The sequence below is a fragment of the Penicillium mononematosum genome, assembly GCF_028829835.1.
Source record: "Penicillium mononematosum strain IBT 11891 chromosome Unknown utg000003l:1.0-8172316.0:1.0-8177699.0, whole genome shotgun sequence".
NCBI classification, from domain to species: Eukaryota; Fungi; Ascomycota; class Eurotiomycetes; order Eurotiales; family Aspergillaceae; genus Penicillium; species Penicillium mononematosum.
The window spans coordinates 111,875-133,610 of NW_026643273.1; the positions used below are offsets into that span (position 1 = coordinate 111,875).

The 21,736-nt window shown below is 49.6% G+C and overlaps 11 protein-coding genes across 11 annotated transcripts; 6 read left to right on the forward strand and 5 right to left on the reverse strand.

Annotated features, from left to right (window-relative positions):
• Positions 1-335: 335 nt before the first annotated feature.
• N7519_004936 (amidase) lies at positions 336-1,909 on the forward strand (the record flags this gene model as incomplete). Its single annotated transcript, XM_057291712.1, has 2 exons — positions 336-1,707; positions 1,758-1,909. The coding sequence occupies 2 exons, from the start codon at positions 336-338 to the stop codon at positions 1,907-1,909; spliced, it is 1,524 nt and encodes a 507-aa protein (XP_057146523.1).
• A 116-nt stretch (positions 1,910-2,025) lies between these two features.
• On the reverse strand, positions 2,026-3,229 carry N7519_004937 (sideroflexin family transporter; the record flags this gene model as incomplete). The annotated part of the gene is made up of 5 exons (XM_057291713.1): positions 2,026-2,470; positions 2,530-2,711; positions 2,774-2,868; positions 2,924-3,057; positions 3,126-3,229. 5 exons carry the CDS (start codon positions 3,227-3,229, stop codon positions 2,026-2,028), a joined length of 960 nt encoding a protein of 319 aa, XP_057146524.1.
• A 695-nt stretch (positions 3,230-3,924) lies between these two features.
• Positions 3,925-6,201, reverse strand: N7519_004938 (PHD finger domain protein; the record flags this gene model as incomplete). Its single annotated transcript, XM_057291714.1, has 2 exons — positions 3,925-4,111; positions 4,169-6,201. The coding sequence occupies 2 exons, from the start codon at positions 6,199-6,201 to the stop codon at positions 3,925-3,927; spliced, it is 2,220 nt and encodes a 739-aa protein (XP_057146525.1).
• Positions 6,202-8,035: 1,834 nt separating this feature from the next.
• On the forward strand, positions 8,036-8,936 carry N7519_004939 (DUF2293 domain-containing protein; the record flags this gene model as incomplete). Its single annotated transcript, XM_057291715.1, has 3 exons — positions 8,036-8,251; positions 8,305-8,427; positions 8,487-8,936. The coding sequence occupies 3 exons, from the start codon at positions 8,036-8,038 to the stop codon at positions 8,934-8,936; spliced, it is 789 nt and encodes a 262-aa protein (XP_057146526.1).
• Positions 8,937-9,396: 460 nt separating this feature from the next.
• Positions 9,397-9,963, reverse strand: N7519_004940 (uncharacterized protein; the record flags this gene model as incomplete). Its single annotated transcript, XM_057291716.1, has 2 exons — positions 9,397-9,811; positions 9,833-9,963. The coding sequence occupies 2 exons, from the start codon at positions 9,961-9,963 to the stop codon at positions 9,397-9,399; spliced, it is 546 nt and encodes a 181-aa protein (XP_057146527.1).
• Positions 9,964-10,698: 735 nt separating this feature from the next.
• On the forward strand, positions 10,699-11,643 carry N7519_004941 (acyl carrier protein; the record flags this gene model as incomplete). Its single annotated transcript, XM_057291717.1, has 1 exon — positions 10,699-11,643. The coding sequence occupies one exon, from the start codon at positions 10,699-10,701 to the stop codon at positions 11,641-11,643; it is 945 nt and encodes a 314-aa protein (XP_057146528.1).
• A 627-nt stretch (positions 11,644-12,270) lies between these two features.
• Positions 12,271-12,921, reverse strand: N7519_004942 (uncharacterized protein; the record flags this gene model as incomplete). Its single annotated transcript, XM_057291718.1, has 1 exon — positions 12,271-12,921. The coding sequence occupies one exon, from the start codon at positions 12,919-12,921 to the stop codon at positions 12,271-12,273; it is 651 nt and encodes a 216-aa protein (XP_057146529.1).
• Positions 12,922-13,711: 790 nt separating this feature from the next.
• N7519_004943 (uncharacterized protein) lies at positions 13,712-14,982 on the forward strand (the record flags this gene model as incomplete). Its single annotated transcript, XM_057291719.1, has 2 exons — positions 13,712-14,068; positions 14,149-14,982. The coding sequence occupies 2 exons, from the start codon at positions 13,712-13,714 to the stop codon at positions 14,980-14,982; spliced, it is 1,191 nt and encodes a 396-aa protein (XP_057146530.1).
• Positions 14,983-15,404: 422 nt separating this feature from the next.
• Positions 15,405-16,890, forward strand: N7519_004944 (uncharacterized protein; the record flags this gene model as incomplete). Its single annotated transcript, XM_057291720.1, has 3 exons — positions 15,405-15,794; positions 16,318-16,372; positions 16,760-16,890. 3 exons carry the CDS (start codon positions 15,405-15,407, stop codon positions 16,888-16,890), a joined length of 576 nt encoding a protein of 191 aa, XP_057146531.1.
• A 447-nt stretch (positions 16,891-17,337) lies between these two features.
• N7519_004945 (uncharacterized protein) lies at positions 17,338-18,199 on the forward strand (the record flags this gene model as incomplete). Its single annotated transcript, XM_057291721.1, has 6 exons — positions 17,338-17,361; positions 17,463-17,495; positions 17,555-17,606; positions 17,774-17,851; positions 17,913-17,969; positions 18,021-18,199. The coding sequence occupies 6 exons, from the start codon at positions 17,338-17,340 to the stop codon at positions 18,197-18,199; spliced, it is 423 nt and encodes a 140-aa protein (XP_057146532.1).
• A 2,369-nt stretch (positions 18,200-20,568) lies between these two features.
• On the reverse strand, positions 20,569-20,885 carry N7519_004946 (uncharacterized protein; the record flags this gene model as incomplete). The annotated part of the gene is made up of 2 exons (XM_057291722.1): positions 20,817-20,885; positions 20,569-20,761 (listed from the first exon to the last, which is right to left on the reverse strand). Exons 1-2 carry the CDS (start codon positions 20,846-20,848, stop codon positions 20,569-20,571), a joined length of 225 nt encoding a protein of 74 aa, XP_057146533.1. The 5' UTR covers positions 20,849-20,885.
• Positions 20,886-21,736: the final 851 nt, after the last annotated feature.

Sequence of the window (21,736 nt, forward strand, 5' to 3'; positions counted from 1 at the left end):
CTGTTAACCGTATGGGTGTATATATGTGCTTCGTTTCAATGTTCTAACTCTCCTCAGATCTGTATAGGGACTCTTTTACCCCTTTCGTCTTGGTCTCTTTTGTATACATCGGAGCGGAGTAAGCCGAGGCCGCATGCACCATGGGGGGGTTTATATGGAAGTTACAGGCTCACTTCTATTACAATTAACATTGCCAATCCGGGGAAAAACCTGCATTAGCAGGACTTTACTCAAGCGAATTGCATATTTATGGCGTGAATTGCGTGGATCACACTACATGCACATTCGGGGAACTCCAATACCCCTCCAGGGCTCTCTCCAATCAATGACTCAACATGGACTCTCCCACATGGCAAGCAGAAGAGATGACAATCCCCAAATTCCATGAACTGCTCCGTACAGACCCCTCCATCGGCCCGAAGCTGGTAATCAAATATCTCGAAGCAATCAAGCAGCATGACGGGACACTCAAAGCCCTCATCACCATAAACAGCGCAGCCCTAGAAACCGCCATAGAAAAAGCCACCGAAACACTCACATACAACCAAACCAACAAACCATTCCCACCATTACACAGCGTGCCCATAATCCTGAAAGACAACTACAGCACAGCAGATCTACCAACAAGCGCAGGCGTCCAAGCCCTGCAAAACCTACGTACAAAAGACGACAGCGAAGTCGTCTCTCAGTTACGAGCCGCAGGAGCAATAATCCTAGCAAAGGCCAACCTCCACGAATTCGCCCTGCAAGGAATAACCCTCTCCTCACTCGGCGGGCAAACGCTGAACCCATACGACAAGACCCGTACACCGGGCGGATCCTCTGGCGGGACAGGCACAGCGCTAGCGGCGAACCTCGGGCTCGCAGGGTGCGGCACAGACACGATGAACTCGCTGCGATCGCCTGCATCTGCATGCGGGATTGTGGGGTTCCGGCCGTCGACGGGGAGGGTCTCGTGTGTGGGGATTGTACCTGTTTCCCAGACACAGGATGTTGCCGGGCCGATGGGGAGGAGTGTTGGGGATGTGAGGATCTTGTATGGGGTTATGAAGGGGCTGGATGGGGGAGACGGGGATGCTATGGAGGTATCTAGAACGATACCTCGGACTGGTCGTCAAGTTCGAATCGGAGTCTTGGAGGCTTATTTCCAGCCTGAAATCCATGCAGATGGAACTGTGGAAGCGGAGTATATCGCCGAGAACCAGATCGTGCAGGAGATCATCCGGTCGAGTCTAGATTCTATACAGGGACAAGATGCAGATATCACCTTGGTGCCTATCGCCCCATCTAGTCATGCAGACTGGAGTTATGGGACCCTGTTTGCGAAGGGGGATACACAGGCTTTCGAGTTCAAGCACTATCTCGACGAGTTCTTGCAGTCGGCACTGGTTTTGGAAACACCGCATCGATCACTGGAATCTATTGCCCAGAGCGGCGACTTCGATCTACAAGCCATGACGCACGTTTTCTCTGCAGCACTAGAGGATCCCGAGACATTTTCGCTGACGAGCGAGGCATATCGAAGTCGACTGGAGTTTATCGCTGTGCTTAAAGAGTCTGTGAAACAATGTTTCGATAGGTATGATATTGACGCGCTGGTATATCCGCATCAGACACAGCTCCCTGTGAAGATCGGTGCGAAGCAGCAGTCTGGACGGAATGGTGTTTTGGCTGCGTTGACGGGGAGGCCCGCTATTTGTATTCCCGGTAGGTGGTGCGACTCGGTGATTAGGATTGGACTAACGTGGGAAATACAGCTGGACGGAGTCCTCAGACTGCATCTGCAGTGCTTGGTGTTCCTGTTGGGTTGGAGCTGATGGGCCGGCGTTGGGAGGATGACGAATTGCTGGATATTGCGGAGCGGGCTGAGCGGATTCTTAAGGGTAGAGTGGCACCTGTTCTATATTGAACGGTGTATAAGGACAACAGGATTGGAATTTATGAACAGAAACCGAATCTATATATTCTTTGACCTATGCAAAGACAATGTAATATGCACGCTGCGAAACACCGAAGACCCAAAACTTACATTCCGCGATTGAACTCCACCATACCCTGATCACCGCCACGACCCTGGAACTCCTCCTCAAGGCTATTAACACTAATCGCCTGGCGAGACGGGAACGCAGCGAGCGCAAGTGGCAGCGCAAAGATCGAAGTACCCAGAATAAGCGCCAAGTTAATAGGCATAACCATGCGGGGACGGGCACGCAGCCAGTTCGTCTTCTCGAGACGAACGAGGATAAGTGGGGGTAGGACCATGATAGGTGTAGCGTTCAGGACACGGGAGATAGCCGTCTCACCGACGGCAAGAGTAGCAGCCTTCTTGCTCTTTCCGAGACTCTGAATTGGCTCGGCGTCCTCGTTGAGTTCGCGCTTGGCACGCTCAGCCTCTGACAGGACGGGGTAGACATCAATACCCTGACGAATCTCCTCGCCTCGCATGAGGAAGACGTTCAAGGCGGAGGCGCTGGCGACAGCGGCGAAGGGGACGAGACGGGAGAGGATGAGGCGGGTGTTTGGGGAGACGCTTTTGAGGCGGGGACGAGGGCGTTCAGACCAACTGCGACGGAGCAGGAGGCTGAGACGGCCATGAGGTATGACTTGCCGATTTGCGACAAGGAGAGGGGGGTAGATTTGTTGGCGTTGGCGTTGTTGACGGCGACGTTGAGGGATTGGTTACCGATTTGCCAGAGGAGAGTGCCGGTTGTCTATATTGTCAGTATATTGTTCAGAAGTATATATGTTTAGATATGGGTAAAGAGGTGCTCACCTGCAATCCTGGGGTCAACATGCCTGCTGTGACGACCAAGTTCGAGAGCACGTAGGCGGACATGCGGAATGGCAGGAAAACGGGAGTTCCGGTATCTGGTCGATTCTATATTAGCCAATGGCTGTTTTATAAGATTGAACGAGCCCATACCAGGGTGCAATGTCGCATCAACCACCTTCTTCGCTGACCACAACTCCGGTGTCATGGCCGGGATGCGGTTCTGCTTGTAAGAAGCAATGAGGCTCTTGGCGCTTTCAAGACCGGTGGACGAAACGAACAGGGTCCTAATATAGTTGATATAATCAGTATATGCTGCACAACCCTCTTATTGCTACCGATCTCTTGAACTTACCGAGGATCAGCTATGTCGGCGGCATGGCGCACGCGACCCCAGTAGGTCTTCAGGTCATATTGCGACGCGGGCAGGTCCCGACTGCCAGGGAGAGAGGCAGACATTGGAGTAAGTGAATGACGAAGCAAAAACGACGGGAAAGAAGCCAAAGAGAGTGAATGGTGCGCAAAAAGAAAAAAAAGAGGAGGGCAATATGACTCGCGGGGAGAAAAGCGCCTTCTCGATACAAAGGGCGGTGAGCCGATAAGTGTGGATCGACCAATCAATCCGACTGTAGATCTATACAATATCCACCGGTACCTGATAGGGACTTTTGTAGGCCTATTCTAAATAGGTCGAGGTTGAGTCAACTAGAACGTTGGAAGGATAAGCGTAATGTTGAGAGGTAGATTGAGCAATAAGCAGCGATGGGATATTCCGAAACTAAATAAGTCGGGGGTTCTTCCAAGGTTGGCGTCGGACATACAGGCCAGCGCCGGGCCGGCTCCTCACCCGAGACCGGTTCGCTACCCCGATATGTGGGGAGTTCTGCAGGCTACAACACTAATAATATAAGATGTGCGGAGAAGTATAGAAATGATTCTATTCTGGTCTTGTCCAGGGTTCGTGAGGGAATAGTACATAGGTATCATAAGGGGGCAATGGGGTCACAGAAGGGCAATTATGGAATGGGGCAGGGTGGCCCGGCTAATGCAGAGTGTAAAAGAACCCAGTTGGGGGAGGAATCACAAAAGAAATCAAGAGACACCGGTCTTTCCAAGACATATATGCATCCAAGACGGTAGTCAACGCACCAAGTTTACCGGAAGCGCAATGACTTGTGGGCCAAGGGAGAGGGAGGGGCTTGCCCCGTGGGAACATAAGTTGTTCGGGCACGGTTTTGTCGGGATGGTGTTTGAGCACAAAAGACGCAGACATAGACCGAGGGCAGATTTGCACGCTCCAATCCAACGCATCTGGTATGCAGCCAGTGTGTACACGATTCACTGAGAAAGTTAGTTCAATCGACTTCGGAATCAAGACCGATGGACACTGGAACTCACCATTGAATCATGAGATGGCCACCATTATCCATCGAGCGGCAGACACACCGTGTACCGTTACTGGGGTTGCTGTGACGGTCTGTACTTGGGGTTGTAAGATCAGGGTCGGTCAAGGTCGTGGGAGAAGCATTGTGGCGGGGATGGATGTCAAAATCACTGCCAAGGCGGGGTGGTGATGAGCGGAGGTGAGTGAAGGTGTGTGATGACCGAGAAAGTCGGTTGCCAAACGCGTTTGTGGCGGGTCTTGGTCCCCGGCCGCGTTCTTTAAGGACCTGTCGGAGCGCGGATTGAGCATCACCACTTTCCTCGTCCTCCCCAGGCAACAGGTCTGACGCCACGCTACTCCGAGTATAGGTCGAGTCTGAGTGCAGCAGAGACGAATGGCGTTTGGGTGTCCGCTTAATATCAGGAGATCCACGATACGTTGCTCGCCCGCCTCCCCTAGAAGAGCCAGCCCAGGGTGACAGCCGACCTGAGTGCGATGAGCCGACTGTGGAAGCGTAGGAGCCCTTTGAAGGAGGCCGGGAGCCCGAATCACTCCGGGATAGTGGACGCCTTGAGCTGTCATAGAGTGAAAAGGACGACTGAGCGCGGTGCAACACGGGATATTCCGAGAACTCAGCCGGATCTGATTCGCTCTCCGTTGTAGAGCCATCCAGGTCAATCCCGGTCAGGGGATCGGTCAAGCCCGTGGGCGCCTCACTGACTGGCTCCATTTCAGCCTTTGCGCGGCCATCTCGACCGATACGAAGCACCACAGACGACGAGCGCGTCAAGGAGCCAGTGGCCACTGAACTAGAGCGTGTCATGGGGGCTGGACGCATCGGTTTTGCTGGAGACGAACGCCCTTTACATGGGCTCTTTCGAATTCCGCTAGTGGATGCCATCAAGCCCCCGGCTTGACTGACCGGCCGGGATGAGCTAGACAGGCCGTGGTGGGTCACGCTGCGGGTGAGACCAGGTCGTATTCCCCTCGGTGTGTAGTCGTCATCTTCCTCTTCACTCTCGCTCGGGAGCGTAGTGAAAGGATCGGATCGGTGGCCATTTGGTGCCTGTGCACGGATAAGCTCCTCCCGTCTTGATTCTTCTGCTTGGTGGTGATAGGGCTGTCGAAGGCCACGAAGAGACCGTGTCTCTGGTGTAAGTTGAGGCCCTCCGAATCTCCGAGCAGGGGAGCTGAGAAACAGAGCTGGATCCTCCGCCTTGGTGACCGGGAGCCGGGGAGAGGTAGAGAATGGGGCAGGAAATAGGGCAGCATCAGTGGGCGGTGGTGCTGAAATTCCAAAACCGTTGCCAAAGTCGGGAAGATCAAGTGAACCACTAATGGTTGGTAATTGGGGGATGTGGTGCGTGTTTGTAAAGGTCTGACGGGCATTGGAATTGTTACTGTTGCTGGGTAAGGGAACCTCGCTCGCTGTATTGTCTAGATCATTATCCCAGAACAGTCGTTGCTGTGGGAAGAAAGGCGAGCTCGTGGGATCCAATGAAGCTAGTTGAAAAAGATCGGGCGACGACTGGAGATTGCCAAACATTCGAGGGGACGCTCCGAGAAGACGACTGGGTGTTTCCAAATGACCTCCCATGCCCGGCGTTGCTCCCTGCGTATTTCCCTCGGGCTGGTCAAACTCGGGGATTTTCCGTCTCGATGCACTTGTCGGCGGCGGGGTTTGCATTGAGGCTGCTGACTTGGCCGATCCAACTGTCCGAGGGTAATCCTCGCCCATATTCGGAAGAGGCTTCACCGGGCGAATCCGTCTGGCCGTATCGGTCTGGTCCGAGGACCTCCCCCTGTAGCCTGTCGTCTCCCCATTGTTACCGCTCTGTGAATTCGACGAGCCTAGACCGAACTTTTGCGGTGTGCGGAGGAGCTCTGGGCTGGAGGCATATGGGTCGGAGGTATCCCAGGTGACCCGAGGGTCAAAAAAGCTGGATTCGAGTTTTGGGGTGTGAAACGAGTCAAAGGTGTTCGGAGTCCTCGTCGGAGTTTGAGGTTCACCGTTCGGATAGTTGAAGCTGAACATAAACGAATCCATGAGCAATCTTCTTTTTTTCACATAGGCATATAGTATGGATTGTAAAAATAAAAAAAGAGAGGGCCTCTACAATGTGACACCTCCACAAGGGGGTTTCATCAAGGGAGAATGCATACCTGTGGACAGGGTGATCCCAACTCATGTCAGCAACACAGACCCAGTAACCATTGAAGATCAAGCTGCCAGGCAACTTTAATTGATTGAGAATGAGAGGAAGATATAACAAGTACTATCATTGGAATTAATTCATTGTGTAGAGAATTCCAAGGTTATAAGGGAGTGTGGTATTGGTAGGAGAGTCGGAGGAGAGATGTTTTTCTTTTGCTCTGTTTGTCGGTTTGGTTTTTTTTTCTTCCCTTTTTTTTTCAATTCAGGTAATTCCCTTTTTTATCTTTTTATTCTTTTTATCTTTTCGTTTCTTTACGTGGAGACTCGGACTTTTTTATTTTTCCATAGAATCCACAGATCCACAGCTCTTTCATCTTTCGATGTATGTGTCAAGTACAATGTACAGAGTAAGTTATGCTTCATGCAGGAACAAGATATGAATCATATGTCCACATGCAGTTTATGTCTGAGTACAGCGTATGCGTATTTATCACTTTGGAAAGATCAGAGTCAGACTTTCCCCTCTGTCGATCTAGACCTAGGAACAATACAGACAATACGGACGAGATTGAGCCGTCGGGGATGCCGGTCCAGCTCTTCTAGGCAGCCCTGGAGATCAAAGGGCCAAATCTCACCAATGACGACATGAGAGATGTGGAGCCTCCAGACTTGAGGAGATATACTTTGTGTGCAATGCAGATATATCTTGTATGGAGGAGCCAAATGCTAGAGGTTTTGAGCTTCAGACCTTCATAGTATGAGAATATCAGAATATCACAATATTGGGCTATTCGGATATTCCACTTCGAGCCTCGTGAATGAAAGGGGGAAATCAACCCCGTGTTCAACTGGGGTACGGACTAATCAGGGTTTGGAGAGCTGAGCCCCTGGGCAAGCCCTCTTGGCGTCTCTTTGTGCCCGAAGGACGATATTACTCCATGCCCCACGCTCTTACTCGCCTTGCCTTGGTTCTTGTTCGGATTGTTTATACTCTGTACGAAATACATCGATACTACGGAGTAGATGCAACGTAAGTTGGAGAATGTCTTGGATTAGACCTTGAATCAAAACTCAACTCCGATCTCACAATCTGGAGATCCGATGATCCCAATCTTATCCCATAGAATCCGTCCCTAGGGCGATGGATCCGACCAATGAGCCCCGGATAATCGGTTCTCCATTTTATGCTGATCTCGTGTGTGATATCACCAGGTCACGCTTGACCAGTCTGTTCACGTCGGGTCTGTGATCAACAATAAACCGGGAGCCGACTTGTACTTTTGGAGAGCAGATGTACCGAGTTTGTCTGAAACAGCAATTGCCGGATTCTAAGGCCGAAACCAGAAATCTCTATACTTTGTAGTAGTCCAACTACAGTGCAGTGGATAATTGCAGTATCACTATCTGATTATAATTGATTCCTTATACTTCGTACATGCGAGAAAGACGAACCTGTTGTAACTTAGGCCTGATTATCCAGGCATTAAAGTGAGGCTCCACTCAGCCACAGTGCCACGATTCCACAGCCACCGTTCCTGATCTGCTTTGACCTTAAACCGTGGAAATATCAAAGACCTTGGAATGTTTCAGGTCCAAAAATAACATTGAATGGCAATCAGATCTCGGTGCTGCCAGAACGCCTTCCTCAATGGAATCGATGTGCGAGTCGCATCTCACCACCGTGTCAACCATCAACTCATCAATCTCGGCTCCATGAACACTCACCATGGCACCGACCACTAAACCCAAAGTTCGCAGACGCAAGCCACGTGTGAGAAAGAAGAACCGTGGTGTCCGCACTCGCGAAGGGCATGCACGTCCGATAGATGCAGGCTCGCCAGCTCAACCGCTCACCGAAGTACTCAACGAGACGGCGAAGCGTCGTAGACCCAAGAAAACATGGGCAGCGCTCATTCCTGTCTCTGATGATCCGCTCGAGAAGGTGAGTTTGAGCCGTATTATTATTGGAGGATACCACGCTAAACATGGAATCAGAACATCGTTGAGCAAGTACCCTTGCCAGATGGCTACGTCCTAGTCCCCAAGGGTGATGTCTACATCACTCGACACTGCCGCAGTAAGACCAAAGAGTCTGAGAGAATTGTCTACGTCGTCTACGTATGTCCCATTTCAAACTACCAGTTTCAAGCCCAGAAAGGAACCACTAACAGCCTTAGAACCGCACGGGCAAAAGAACACTGGGAATCCGAGTGCCCGAAGAAATCTACGAAGAGGTTCTCGAATCAGCCGCCGCAACAAAAGAATCACGCGCCAATGCAGTGCAAGTGCGCGACGCCAAGGATCTCTCCAAATCCCGAGAACTCCTGATGAACGAATTCCCGCTTATGCCCAAGGAAACCCTGAAAATCGTCCTGGAGCATGCCTTCCTTAAGGGATCGGGGCGTGTAGGACGGACAGCGATGATAAGCGACGAGCGAAAGACGCTCTTGGCTGTTGAGGCGCATATTCGACATGTCCATACGCCGTACGAGAAGTTGCTTGAGGAAGGCGTCAGTCGGAAGGATGCTCGTGAGCAGGTCTGGCCTACTATTCAGGCTATTGAACGGGCTTGGCAGGGGTGCGAGAAAAATGAGACTACATTGGCGTTGCGTCCAGTGGACGATTGAAGGCTGGCATTTTGCTTTTGATGGGATTGGCTGGGAATTGTATTGCGGGAGTTTGTCATGGCGTTAACAGCAGCTATGAAGCTATGAGGCTATGGTGTCTGAGATCATTGAAGATCACTACTTAGGTTTGTGGGACATACTGAATGCATCACTGGTGACTCTATTCTTTATCTCTACTACGAACTCTAGGTACATATACACCGGATTCTAGACCGAGCGAAATGGCTTTCCCTTTCCGCTTTAGTGCTCACCCCTTGCCGCTCTTTGATACTCTCGCAACCCCAGGTCTATTTCAAGAATTATTTCAGACTGCTCGATGGGTTTGCAAGGCCAAGGCCGCATACCATTAGTGCCTGATTTCCTGTGCTCCATTCCGAGCCCTCGGGCTGAGACGGGCCAGCATCACTGTGGATCAATTCTGCCCCCGATTTCACGGCTTCCGCGGGAAGATTGGGATAAGCTACTCCTCCACTCTCCGTAGACTCGAACAGGCAGTCTTCAGCATCCGCATATCAGGTAGTCCCCAGACGGAAGCGGGCTCCGTGTGGAAGAGGGCTCCGCAAGGAAGAGGGCTACGTGTCGCAACGTACAACGTATCAGTGTCTCCAGGCAAAGTGCCGAATGCAGGAGCTACAGATCCCGCCAATGTCATCTCATCCGGCGCACCAGCAACGAAAGTGGCAGTGCCATCTGGAGTAACTGCAACAAGCCGATTGTCTGCATCTGTGGCACCCCAGATGGTGTCGTTATCGCCGGGCCCCAGGCAGAATGTATCTATCTTGATTGCCTGGAGCCTTTTGACTAGCTCGCCGTGAGCTCCCGGCGCTGCATATCCATGTTTGCTAACTGCGATGCGATACACCGATGCCAGGTAGCTATTTGATCAATAGAGATACCCGTTCAGGATATGAAGACCGTTGATCCCGAATGGAGTCACTTCCCATGCAGGGAAATGCATAGTTTCATCATCCTTGATGGCGAGTTCATATTTCCGAGTGCGCGTGTCCACTCTCCAGACCGGTTCCATAGTGGAGTTCGTGAGTCGGGGAGCAAACCGCCTTCTGGGATGCGCACAAGCTCTTGGACGATAGGATAGCCACCATGTGCTTTGGGACGAAGATCCAGCTGCCACACCCCGAATGTACCGGGGATTCACATTCCTAGGCTACTTTGCTTGCCGCCCAGGAATGCCAAAACATCGGGCTCTGTTTCGACAATCGACGTCGCGGCATTGATTTCGTCAAAGTTATGGACGAGTGATGTAGTTGGGGTGTCTGTGCTTGCATTGGAAACGCAGTATATGGATGCGTTTGGCCATACTGTTGTCACATAGATGTCGCCATTTGGTCGGACGAAAATGCTGTTGAGATAAGTTGGAAGAGAGAACTGATGAACGACTCATAATGGTAGTGGAAGTGACACGGCCTCTATGCCTATCGTAAAGGCAAGTAATGACAGCAAGACGCCAATGTTGGTCACCATTGTACTTAGTGAATAGGGCCGCATAAAGTCGAATCAAGTGACAGTGCCGCCGTCCGTTTGGTGTAAATGATATAATTGCGATAAAACAGAAGATCAGAGCTTTGCTAAACAAAGGAAGGATTTCTTTTTTTTCCCCCTGGTCTTGTTTTCTACATCTGCTGATGTCCTTCTCGATGAAGCCTTCCATGACACCGAGCTGGAATTCTTCGTCGTCGCTTCCAGTATTGCATTTGTGATAGGATGGAGTGGACAGAGCAACTACTCTGCGGCCAACGAATTCATGACGTCCTTGGTGAACAAGAGACGCAAGCGCGGCGTTGCCGGCTCTGCAATGAACATTCCCGCTGTCCTCGGCGTAGGCTATGCCGCACACTCCGACACTTTCGACTTCGATTATTTCCACTCCCCGGGGTACATCAACATCAGCGAGCAAGATATTCACATCCTGTTCGCGGAAGCAATCCTCTCCGGGCGCCCGGGCTCAAACAACGTCGAGCCCCAAGTTGTCATGGGCATCAACTACATCGCGCCAGATCTCTATGTCAAGGAATCCCACCACCGCGATGTAAAATTCAGTCATTTCATTGCCCGCGAGGAGGCAAAGTCAGAGGTGCAGGCTGCCGAAACGAGCGTCCGGGTCCGTGTCCAGCTCCAAACAGCCCCGAACCCCGAGGCAGCGTACGCTATCATCCGTGACGCCTTCATGGCACATCTCAAGCGCATGCTTCGCATGACGGAAGATCAGACAATCGACGAGTCAGTCGCACTTGTCGAGCAGGGCGTTGACTCTCTCGTCGCAGTCGATATTCGAGCCTGGTTCCTGAGGGAGTTGCAAGCTGATGTTTCCACGCTTAAGGCTATGGGCGGTGGATCCGTTTCTGTCTTGGTTAAGACGGCTCTTGCGGAGATTTCTGCTCAACAGGATGTCGGTGCGACTGAAGTGATTGCGCCGGCTAAGGCTGGGCCTCGGCGCTCTTCGATCAAGTCTGATACGGTCGTGTCTAGACCTGCTCCTGATCAGACGACCGTTACTTCTGCTACGGTGTCGACTGGGAGTCCGGTGTTTTCTCCGGCTCAAACTACTACTCCTTCACTGTCGGATGGTGAGTCACGCCGTACGCCGTCTCCTTCGAGGGACGACCTTGGCAAGGCTGATGTTGATGTTGTTGTTGGAGAGTTGGATATCGCCTTGGAAGAAGGGGAGGAGGTATTTGTTGCCATTTAGTTTCTGTTTTTGGGTGCAGTTTTAGATCATCTTCTTATCTTGTTAGATAGATATTGAAGCAGTATCGTTTTGTGTTGTTAGAATGTCTGAAATGATTTGTCTTTCTTTTCTTGGGAAATCCGATACTCATCGCGTACAAGTTCCAGATAGTCTTGACAGAATAATCAAAAACAAGTTCCGTCATGCCGTAAGGTTTCCTGTAGGATTATTTTCGCATTCTTATAAGCAATAGTAACTTCCCTAGGTGGCGGTGGCAGTGCTGGTGGGCAGTAAGGCGTTAGCCATTAATCGCCGGTACCCAATAATCCCACATGGGTACGGGTTTCATATATAGGAGGCATATGTAGGTCTATGTGGTCCATGGATGATAGTGATATCATTTAAGAATAGTATTCGTGGTATCTGGATGTAAGAATAAAATAAGGAGCAATAGAAAGAGAAGGTGAGACAGAGAAAAGGAACAGGCAAAAGATCTAACTAATGAATCTTGCTCACCCAAGAACACAGTTGTCAATGTACCCCAAGTCCCTCTCAACCGAAACCCCATACTAAGCTCATCAATTCCACTTCTCCCCCTGAAACAGTGCTCATAAAGGTCAGAAACACACCCAGTCACAAACCCTCAATCTAGAGGCGTCGACCACGAAGGAACTTGACCTCGAAATGCGGGTGGCGGTAAGGCAAACCCGTAAACCAGCCAAAGCCATCGCGAATCATGTCCTGCATGATGCCCATCCGACGATTGGCATCAGCAAGAGCATGATCACGACTCGCCCGGTCAGTATCAATACGGATGTAGAGATGAGGACCAGGTCGCTCAGGCAGGGTTTGCATAACGGGGATTCCCTCTCTCTGAATACGAGCCACTTCAGCCCGAGCAGCGGTCAGCACGTCGAGATCCAGAGTTGGCATAGGACGAGATCGAATGGGGATGTAGAAGATGTGACGGTGAACACCATTCTCCTCAGATTGCTCGTTGCGACTGCCGGTGGTGGCTGGTGCTGGCTCTTGTTCGGGAGTGTCGATTTCCATGGGGTCAAGTTCCATCGGATCAGGTTCGAAGGTGTCTTCCGCTTCATTGGGGATAGTCGCAAAACGGCTGCTTCCCATGCCAGGTCGGATAGGGCTGCGGAATGGGACAGTTCGGTAGTTACTGTTCTCAGTGTTTGACACACCGGATCGGGTCGTTGGACGGCCGCGAGTTTGCTTCTGTTGCCTAATTTGTCTTGCAACTTGTCTCGGGAGCAAACCTGAGCCACTGCTTGTATTGGTCGCCATGGTACTAGACGAGATTGTAAGTTTATGTCTCATATTTCGTTTATTGGAAGTCACTCATACCAACAAAGGCCTTGTTATCTGCCTTATGGAAGAGAGCGCATACGGTGTGGTACGACTGATGATGAGGGCCAGTTGAACTGAAAGGGACAGAGACATTAGTCTAAGGTTGAAAGAACTATTTCTTAGATCTTGACACGTGATTCGAAATTCGAAGCTTTCTACGCGTCGAAGATGACCCTGGGGGAATCGAGGTTTATCAAATCGAAGGTATTTCCTATTTGAAAGAATTGAGAAAGATGTAGTGCTTATTAGATTCACAGTTTCATTAGGAACACATATATCATATTCACTTTTATAAAATGATGCTATACAAAAGATGCATCGCCAAGGTTGAAGCGATTGTATAGTTGAGGCGGTTAAGATTACCAAGACCCTGCCAAGACCCTGCCAAGACATCCACACGCGGTCAGCCCCACAAAGGAAGAATAAGCTTGGAAGTTCATGTTCAAAATGTTCTATTCACTCTCTATTCTCTTGTATAACTGGAGAGTATAGATCTCAAAATAACAGAGCATCCCAATATCTACATGGAATAATCCCTACCGCTATATTCCCAAACACAATTAAAAGTGAATCTCCCCAGTTCAAATCATCCAGGGTCCATTCGTAGTTTACACCAATCGGGTGAAACCAGAGACGGTCTGAGGGCTAACGCTGACAGCCCAAAGAAAAATTCACCCCCTAAGTGGACGATCTCTCATATTTTTCATTATGGCTCTCACCACTCACTATGAGGAATCGCATGCTTTTGGGGTTTCCAAACCGGCATAAATATGTCCTGGTGGCTGCGATCCTGACGCTATTCATCATTTTCAAGTCTGTGCCCTCATCCAGCCTAGACCCCCGCACTGACAAGTACGGGGAAGACCGACCACGTTATCTTCACCAGTCCAAGTTTCGCGCCGATCCAGACTATGAATATGAAGTCGAGCTCTCCAATGCGCTACGCGCTGTGGAGATAGAAAGGGAAATGCGCCACGACGAGGATGCGACAGATACACTGTGGCAGATTATGCTACCGGGTGTCAGCCAGCGAAGCGACGATTCAATCCAATTCGAGAAGAAGAACTCAGAATGGAAATACAAGGTAAGTCCGACGACGAACAATTCATATCTTGGTAATTAAATACGGGTCCGAGCCACGACGACTAACTTTGGAATTCACAGCTTGTACAAGCCGACTGGGCTGACAAATTCATTTTCGAGACTCTGGAATCCATCCCGGACATCGCCCGACTCTACAAAGCATATCCACACTCCGTCCACCGCGGCGATCTCCTCCGCTACCTGATTCTATGGTACTACGGCGGCTACTACGCAGATCTCGACGTATACCCCGCACGAAGCATCAAGACCTGCCCATCACTGCGCGACTCAATCTTCAAAGACGACACAGTCAACAGGAATGTCTCGCTAGTCGTCGGAATTGAGATCGACGAGCCCTTCGCTTCGCCGCAGAAGATGCGCGACTGGCACTGGGCCCGACGGTATGGCTTCATCCAGTACGCGATATATGCGCCACGACGGTTCAGCCCGCTGCTGAGAGAGATCATTGTCCGTGTACTGTCCCACACCAAGCAGCGAGCCGACAGAACATATTTCTGGAGTGGGAGATACAACGAAATGGATACGCTGGAGATTACAGGGCCGGGCGTGTTTACAGATGCCATTCTCGACGTGCTATCGGATACATTGCCATCTACACATCGGTTAGTCCAGCAGTCTGTGGACGCGGACGCCGAGTTCTCGGCTTCGTCTGTACAGCGTGTGACGTGGGCGCCTTTCCATGGAATTCAAGAGCCTGTCTGCGTTGAGGGATCCGAGGCCAAGCCTGGCAAGCTGCTGGGAGGGCTATGTGTTCTACCTGTTAATGCGTGGGGCAATGGACAGCGGCATTCTGGAGCGGAGAACTTCCATAGCCAGCAGGCTTGTATCAACCATCGGTTTGGGGGGACCTGGAAGCCTTGGAAACAGAGCTGGCAGAAGTATCTCTTTGGCTGAGAGCATATGACTTTAATGTTTATGATGTTTCGGGGCGTACAGTGTACCTAGGTATGGCGTTTCATGGTATCTTCCACTTCATCTGATTAATATTACCAAGGGCTTGTTCCCAATCTTCATATATTCATATACTAAAGATTGTACTTTATAATCGTAATACTAAGCAAGTGAAAGTAATGTTGATTTCCTTTGTTACTTCTAAATTGGCCCCAAGCATCTCGACTGGAAGCCTAATCCATCAGGCATGTGAATTAGACAACCATGCATGATAGGACCAAATACCTACATTAAATCTGTAGCTGCTCTCTTTCTTTTCCCAGACTCTGTCTGCACCCATACTGGAAACGTACCACCTCAAGGTAGGAGGAACTGGTGAACCCCATGACAACAAACATAGCTAAGATGCAAACCAAGCAAATAGGATGCCTCCAAAGCTCTTTGTTGTATTCTACCGGCCACGCTACGGAAACTTTTTGCACTGGGCATTGCATATAGAGAAAGGCGAAGAACATCACATTATCGAAGTTGATGGCGAGCATCCACAATTCAAACGCAACACGTTTATGGAAAACCCAAAGGAATCCAGCACTTTCCTAAGGCAGTTCTTTATTGCTGTGCTTGGAGAGGACGATGTTGAGAGAGTGAAGAGCGTTGCACAGAGTGTGCCTGTGGACAATGAGACTATTGAGTGGGATTGTCAGGATTATGTGCTGGAGATCCTTGATAAACTACAGGAAGTGTTTGTTTTGGACAAGGATGATGAGGACTATATGGATGCGAGGGAGATATTAATGGAAGAGAGGGGAGGATCAGTTTGATATTCCAACTCTCTTTATGTATGAACTATGAGTCACTCACAGAATCGTTCGGTATGCAGCATTTTAAGTAGGTCATTGTGATGTTTTAAACGAATGAATACAAAGTGAAGGATAATCCATGGATCGTACTTAGGTAGTGTGAAGTGTTCTTGCCTATAATTGCTTCTTCCTTTCCCTTTCCTTCCCTTCCCTTTCTATTCTACCTTCCACCCCTAGAGGTTTCTTCCTCCTCTCTTATCACCTTCTACTCGCCATCTCTTAGGCGGGCGAGTCTCCAGGACTGTCAGGCTCGCTTACAATCCGCAGATTTGGGGGGAGGGGAAATTATCAGCAGTAAGTCACAGTCTTGAGATATTGGGCCTCCCATCCTACCTTGACTTGAATCTCTTCAACATTCACTGGCACTGAACCATATAGTCTGCAAAGAAGATTGTATTGGTTTAGACTGTGCAGCTATTCAACTATTCAAGCCACTCGCACTATGCAGGAAGCTATACTAACACTAGATCTAGGAAAGGAGCTTGAAAAAGCTCTTACCTCCGCTGCAGATATTGGATATACTGCCGGCTCTGGTTAGTACCCTGCGACATATACATCTTGTACCCCTATCTGCCTGGTCCAATACTGATACCTTGCAGGTAGCATCCTCCGCGTACCTGTGGGCCTTGCCCAACTACTCTTTCCTCGCCGGCCAAAAGGCCATTGACCGACAAGGAGTGCGCCTAGGATTATCAATGAGTCTGTGGAGGGGCAGAGAATTGCCTCTGTCATGGAGGACCTCGGTCTCGCCTACCGTTGACTACTGACACTGGTTATGTTGCCGGAGCTGGTTAGTATCCCACAACATATCAATCTTGCCCACCCCTCTCTATCTAGGGCTATGCTAATGTCTTGCAGGTAGGATCCGCTACTATCCTTGTGGTATGCCTTGCCCTCCAAACTACCTCTTGCCTCGCTAGCCGAAAGGCTATTGACTGGCGAGGAGGCAGATGCCCTCGCTGGGCATCTGTCCAGTATTATCAATGAGTTTGTCGATGGGGAGCGGACTGTCTCCGGCATGGATGACCTCGGTCTCGGTGACCGTCGATAAACCTTTTTCAAAATGAATATTTGCAGTACCTCTAAGATGCACATCCAAATTTCGCGCCGTAGTCCCTTATTCTACGCATAATTCTGATTTTTCCGTCCTTACCTTCAAGTTTGCCCTCTATAAAGATGGGGGGAATGGGACTGTGTCGATATATCCATTTGATCAGTACCCATGTATACCTTTAGATGTATAAAAGTTAGAACCGTTTGTGGTTATTGCTAGGACTGAATAGAAAGTGAAGGATAAGTGAATAAGTGAAGAACGATAGAATAATACCCGTTACCACATATATATCCATTGATGTAGGCCTAGGCAGTACTGTGAAGTGCTCCTGCCCATTTTCGCTCCTTCCCCTTGGGATCCTGTCTTTCTCTTTCCCTCCTCTTCCTTTTTCCTTTTTCTTCTCTTCTTCCTTCTCTTCCCCTTCTCGCAGTAAGCAACAGAAAGATGTCTGACAAGAAAGAAACTCCTGTAAGTCTTATCCTTGTTGATTATCGTGTCTGTCCAGGTGTAGTCACACCATGTCCATGTCATCACTCCAAGGTGTGAATATGCACTGACAAACGTGCCAGCCCACCAATCAGCCCCCCGCTGCCCCCACCACTGTGAGTACTCAATCTTTGAGACGGTCTAATGATGAGGAGGAGATACATTGATGGTACAGTCCAACAAGGTCGGAAAGCGCAAGCGCCAGCGACCCCGTCCCCCCCCCCCGCGTGGGAAAAAAGATCAGAAGTAAGCCTCACAGTCAATCTGCAATCACACCCCAAGTTGAATCTCTTCAATATCCACTAGCGTACAGCCTGCGAGGCAGATTGTATTGTTTGTACTGTCCAGTATTCAAGCCACTCATTGTGCAGAAAGCTATGCTAACACAATCTAGGAAAGGAGCTTGAAAAAGTTCTTGCCTCCGGTGCAGATGCTGCGTCTGGTGCCGCCCCTGCGTCTAGCACTGGCCCTGGTTAGTATCACACGACATATTGATGTTGTATCTACCAGGAGTGATACTAATATCTTGCAAGCAGAATCCTCCACGCCTCCCGCTGCCTCCACCACCGCTGCCTCCACCTCTGCGCCCAGTAAGTTGAATACCCTGATTTTGTTGAGGAATGATGCTAATATTGGAATAGATGTAGGCAACACTGGTGTCGCCGTTCCCGCGGTGGGCCTCGCCCACCATACCACTATTGCTTCGTTGGTCCCCGAACTACAGTTGATGGACGACGAAACCACCGCGCTGGCTAGATATCTCCCGGATCTCATCACTGCTTTTGTTCATGGCCGCAGGATTACCTTGAAGGTACCCTGATTTGTTGACATAATTTCTTCAAAAAATGGATATTCTTTCACATTATTTTCACTGTTGCTCCTCGTTATAATTATAAAATCAAGCCCCCGTCCAGTGAGTAACGAATAGCATCTACAGCAGATGATATAAAGCTTTGGATTATCTATATACAAGCAAGGAGAGCGTCCTTGATGGGCGTCCTAAACCTTGGTGAGTGATCTCCGACCAGACCGTCGGACGCTTGTGCTTTTATTGACCTTTTAGAGGCCTTGTTGTACCAGTACAACTAGAAATATGTCCAGTACCTACGTGGGAGACGAACTTCAGACCAAGTCCGTCTGGGCAAGATCCTAACGGAACCTCCGGTTCTCAAAGACCCTGCCTCTACCTTGGAATCCGAGGAGCAATATTCATGTTCAAACGTGTCTCTATTCATATAAACACGGATAATGCCTTTACCAACTCACAACTTGTTCACAACACACACATTCAGGCTCTGGTTTGTCACATTCTGTCCAGCTTACAGGTTACTTCTAGTTCATTATACCCTGCCTTTCCAACTCACAACTCGTACGCCGCATACCACTTGTGAAATCGTCTCTACGGTGGGAACTGCCCACATTCATAACCCCGATATTTTCGCTATTGCTGAGGTCAAGTCGGGTTCACAACCGCCGAAGTGGTCTGGGATTCTGTGATGGGGCACAATACAATAGCTGCGCGTGAGGATGGATGCCTTATGGGAGTGGATAACCCCGACATCTTCGCCATTGCTGAGGTAGCGAAGAGTGACCAGAATGCAGGACCCTCTCTATCAAGAGTGGTCAAAGCCGGTGACCTGGTGTTTCTTCATTACGCAGAATTAAACCCGGATGCTTGATAGGAGTCGATTCTCCCGGCATCTTTGCTATTACTGAGGTCAGCCCAGGGTCCGAAACCGCGTTAAATGGCCTGAGCTTCTGTGGCAGGAGACCGCTGAGATGGTCTCCTGGATACTGCACAATGATGAGGAAGCCCGAGAAACTCCCGATCACCAGAAAGTGACCTCGGATCGCACCTTTGGATACTTGTCCCCTTACTGACATCTATAGATGCCTCCTGATCTCCCGGAATAACCACGAAATATGGCTGACGCTTGCGGAATACGACGAAGAATACGTTTCGTACATGATAGGACTCTAGCTGTTAGAGGACAAGTTCTAGATTCTACAAGTCTATCGAGGAACTTGCTCTTTCTAAAACTCTATGAATATAGGCCGTGAAAGATCGACAATGCATCCCATATGAAGCACTTGGCAAGAATACTTGTGGGCTGGGCTTTCAAAGTCATGGGTAATATTGTCAGTTCTACGACTCCGTATAAGAAATGAACAATATAGTCTACCTCGCAAACTGTATTGTTAGTTCGACTGAATGTTGAAGACATCCAACTCGCGGTATGATGGCAGACCTCAATATTCTAAGAATGTGAGATTTACACCCGATCGTTTCTCCCCGATCTCCGAACTGTAAAGTGAGCGAACGAGGGATCGTCGGATCCTCGTCCGACAACGACTTTCTGCGTCGTTGTTATTGTCGGTTGGTGACAGTGGGGCGACACGCGTTGGGAGTAGCTGATAGCGCCCGGACAATTGGGTTGCAACATTGCTGACCTTTCTCAAGTGGCCATCACGCTGGGAAAAATGGGTAAGAGGTGCCTTACGCGAGTGCAACGCTCCTGCCCAGATGTGGGCCCCTTACGACTATGCGGTTTCTCGGAGAATAGGACGTTCCTTTCCCCTTTAACCAGAACCAGACTCGGTGACCGATAGGGCTCACAATTACCTCAGGTAATAGGGTCCGAAGGAGGTGTCAGAAGGACAAAGGCTGTAAGGAAGACATGTTGACCGCGTGCGAAAGCGGATTCTTGATCGTGAAGAGTCCCGCGTGAAGAAGGTAGGAAGAAGGTGAGGTGCATCAAAAAGAGAGGCACTTGACCACGTTGGTAGCGGACTATGGGTGAGTGTAAAAGCTCTGCTCGTAGTTGAGATCTCAGCCCTTCTTGGAGCCCTGGAGTAGATAACCATAGAGGTAACCTTGGATTAAGCATCGGCAAGTTGACATCTGGCCACGAATTTGAATCCCATAACGATAGGCTTGACGTATGGTTTCAATGCGGGTTTTTGATTTGGGTTTGTGTTAGCTTCACCCCATATAGGAGCTACTAATCAACAGCGCCACGAAGAGGCCCAACCCCTTTGCTGTTGGTAGAGCAGGCCGCCAGCAAACGCGCAACCGAGAAATCCTTGACCATTCATTCCTTGTAAGGCTCAGAACCGACAATAAAGTCTGTGACCTTGGAAGCCCAGCCCACAAGTATTCGCGGCAAGTTCCGAATATCAGACATGCTCTTAATGTTCCGCGAACAATATTCTTGCATCCTCATGAAGTGCAAGGGTCCTTGAGACAGGGGTCTTTGAGAACCAGTGTGTCGTGTAGAGTCTCACGTGGGAGGAAGTTCGTCTTTCGTATTGGACATATGGAGGGTTATACGTTGCAAGCGTCAACCAGATTTCATGGTTGTCTTGCGAGACAAGGAGGCGTCTATTAAGGTCATTAAGGGCATAACCATTGGACAGTGTGATCCGAGGTCACTTACTGGTAATCAGGAGGTTCGGGCTTCCTCGTCATCGTGCAGTATCCAGGAGACCATCTCAGCGGTCTCCTACTACATAAGCTCAGGCCATTTAACGCTTTTTCGGACCCTGGGCATGACCTCGGCAATAGCGAAGATTTCAGGGGTTTTAGTTCCCACCAGATACCCGTCAATGCGCGCAGTCATTGCTTTATCCCCAACCGATGTGTTCATGTACGGAGAGTGGATCGAGGATCATTCGGATCTCATATCAGGTAGATGCGGGTAAGTCCGTGGCCTTTTTTTCTCTTTTGGCCAAAGTACTCTCATGCAGAGAAACTGTTCTTCAAGCATCTTGGACGCTGAATGAACTTCGTCAAGCCAGCTCAACGGGGTATCCCAGACTTCCAGCTTTTCTGCACGTTTTTTCCATTCGTGGAGGTATTGAGGAATATGATGCTTCGAGTCATCTTTGAGGACGACATTGTTGAGGTCTGTATGTTGGTTTCAAAGCAGGAAGGATTGTAGATGAGACTGAGAGGAGAGACCGAGAAAAGAAGTGAGAAAGAAGTGAGAGATAAAGTCAGACCTTCGGGAGATACCTAGGAAGTACTGAGAGATGACTATGAATGGACGTCCAGCAATCTTCAAGGCACAACCCCTTAGCTCTTTCCTCTCATTTCTCTCTGACTTGCCTGTTACTTCCCAATAACTGCCATGTTCCTAGGTCTAGCTTTTTGTGTCAACGGAAGTCGTATAAGGCTTCGTCAAGGCTTCATTGGGAAAATTTTAGTACCTAGGTACTCTCCGAAGTCTTACTAACAGCGCCTCGATCATCATAAAAGTGGTCTATAATTCGTACATATGTATCATATGGCATCTAGGAGGTCTGGGAACAGCCGATGCTGAACATAACAGATACAAAAACCACATGGAAAAAAAAA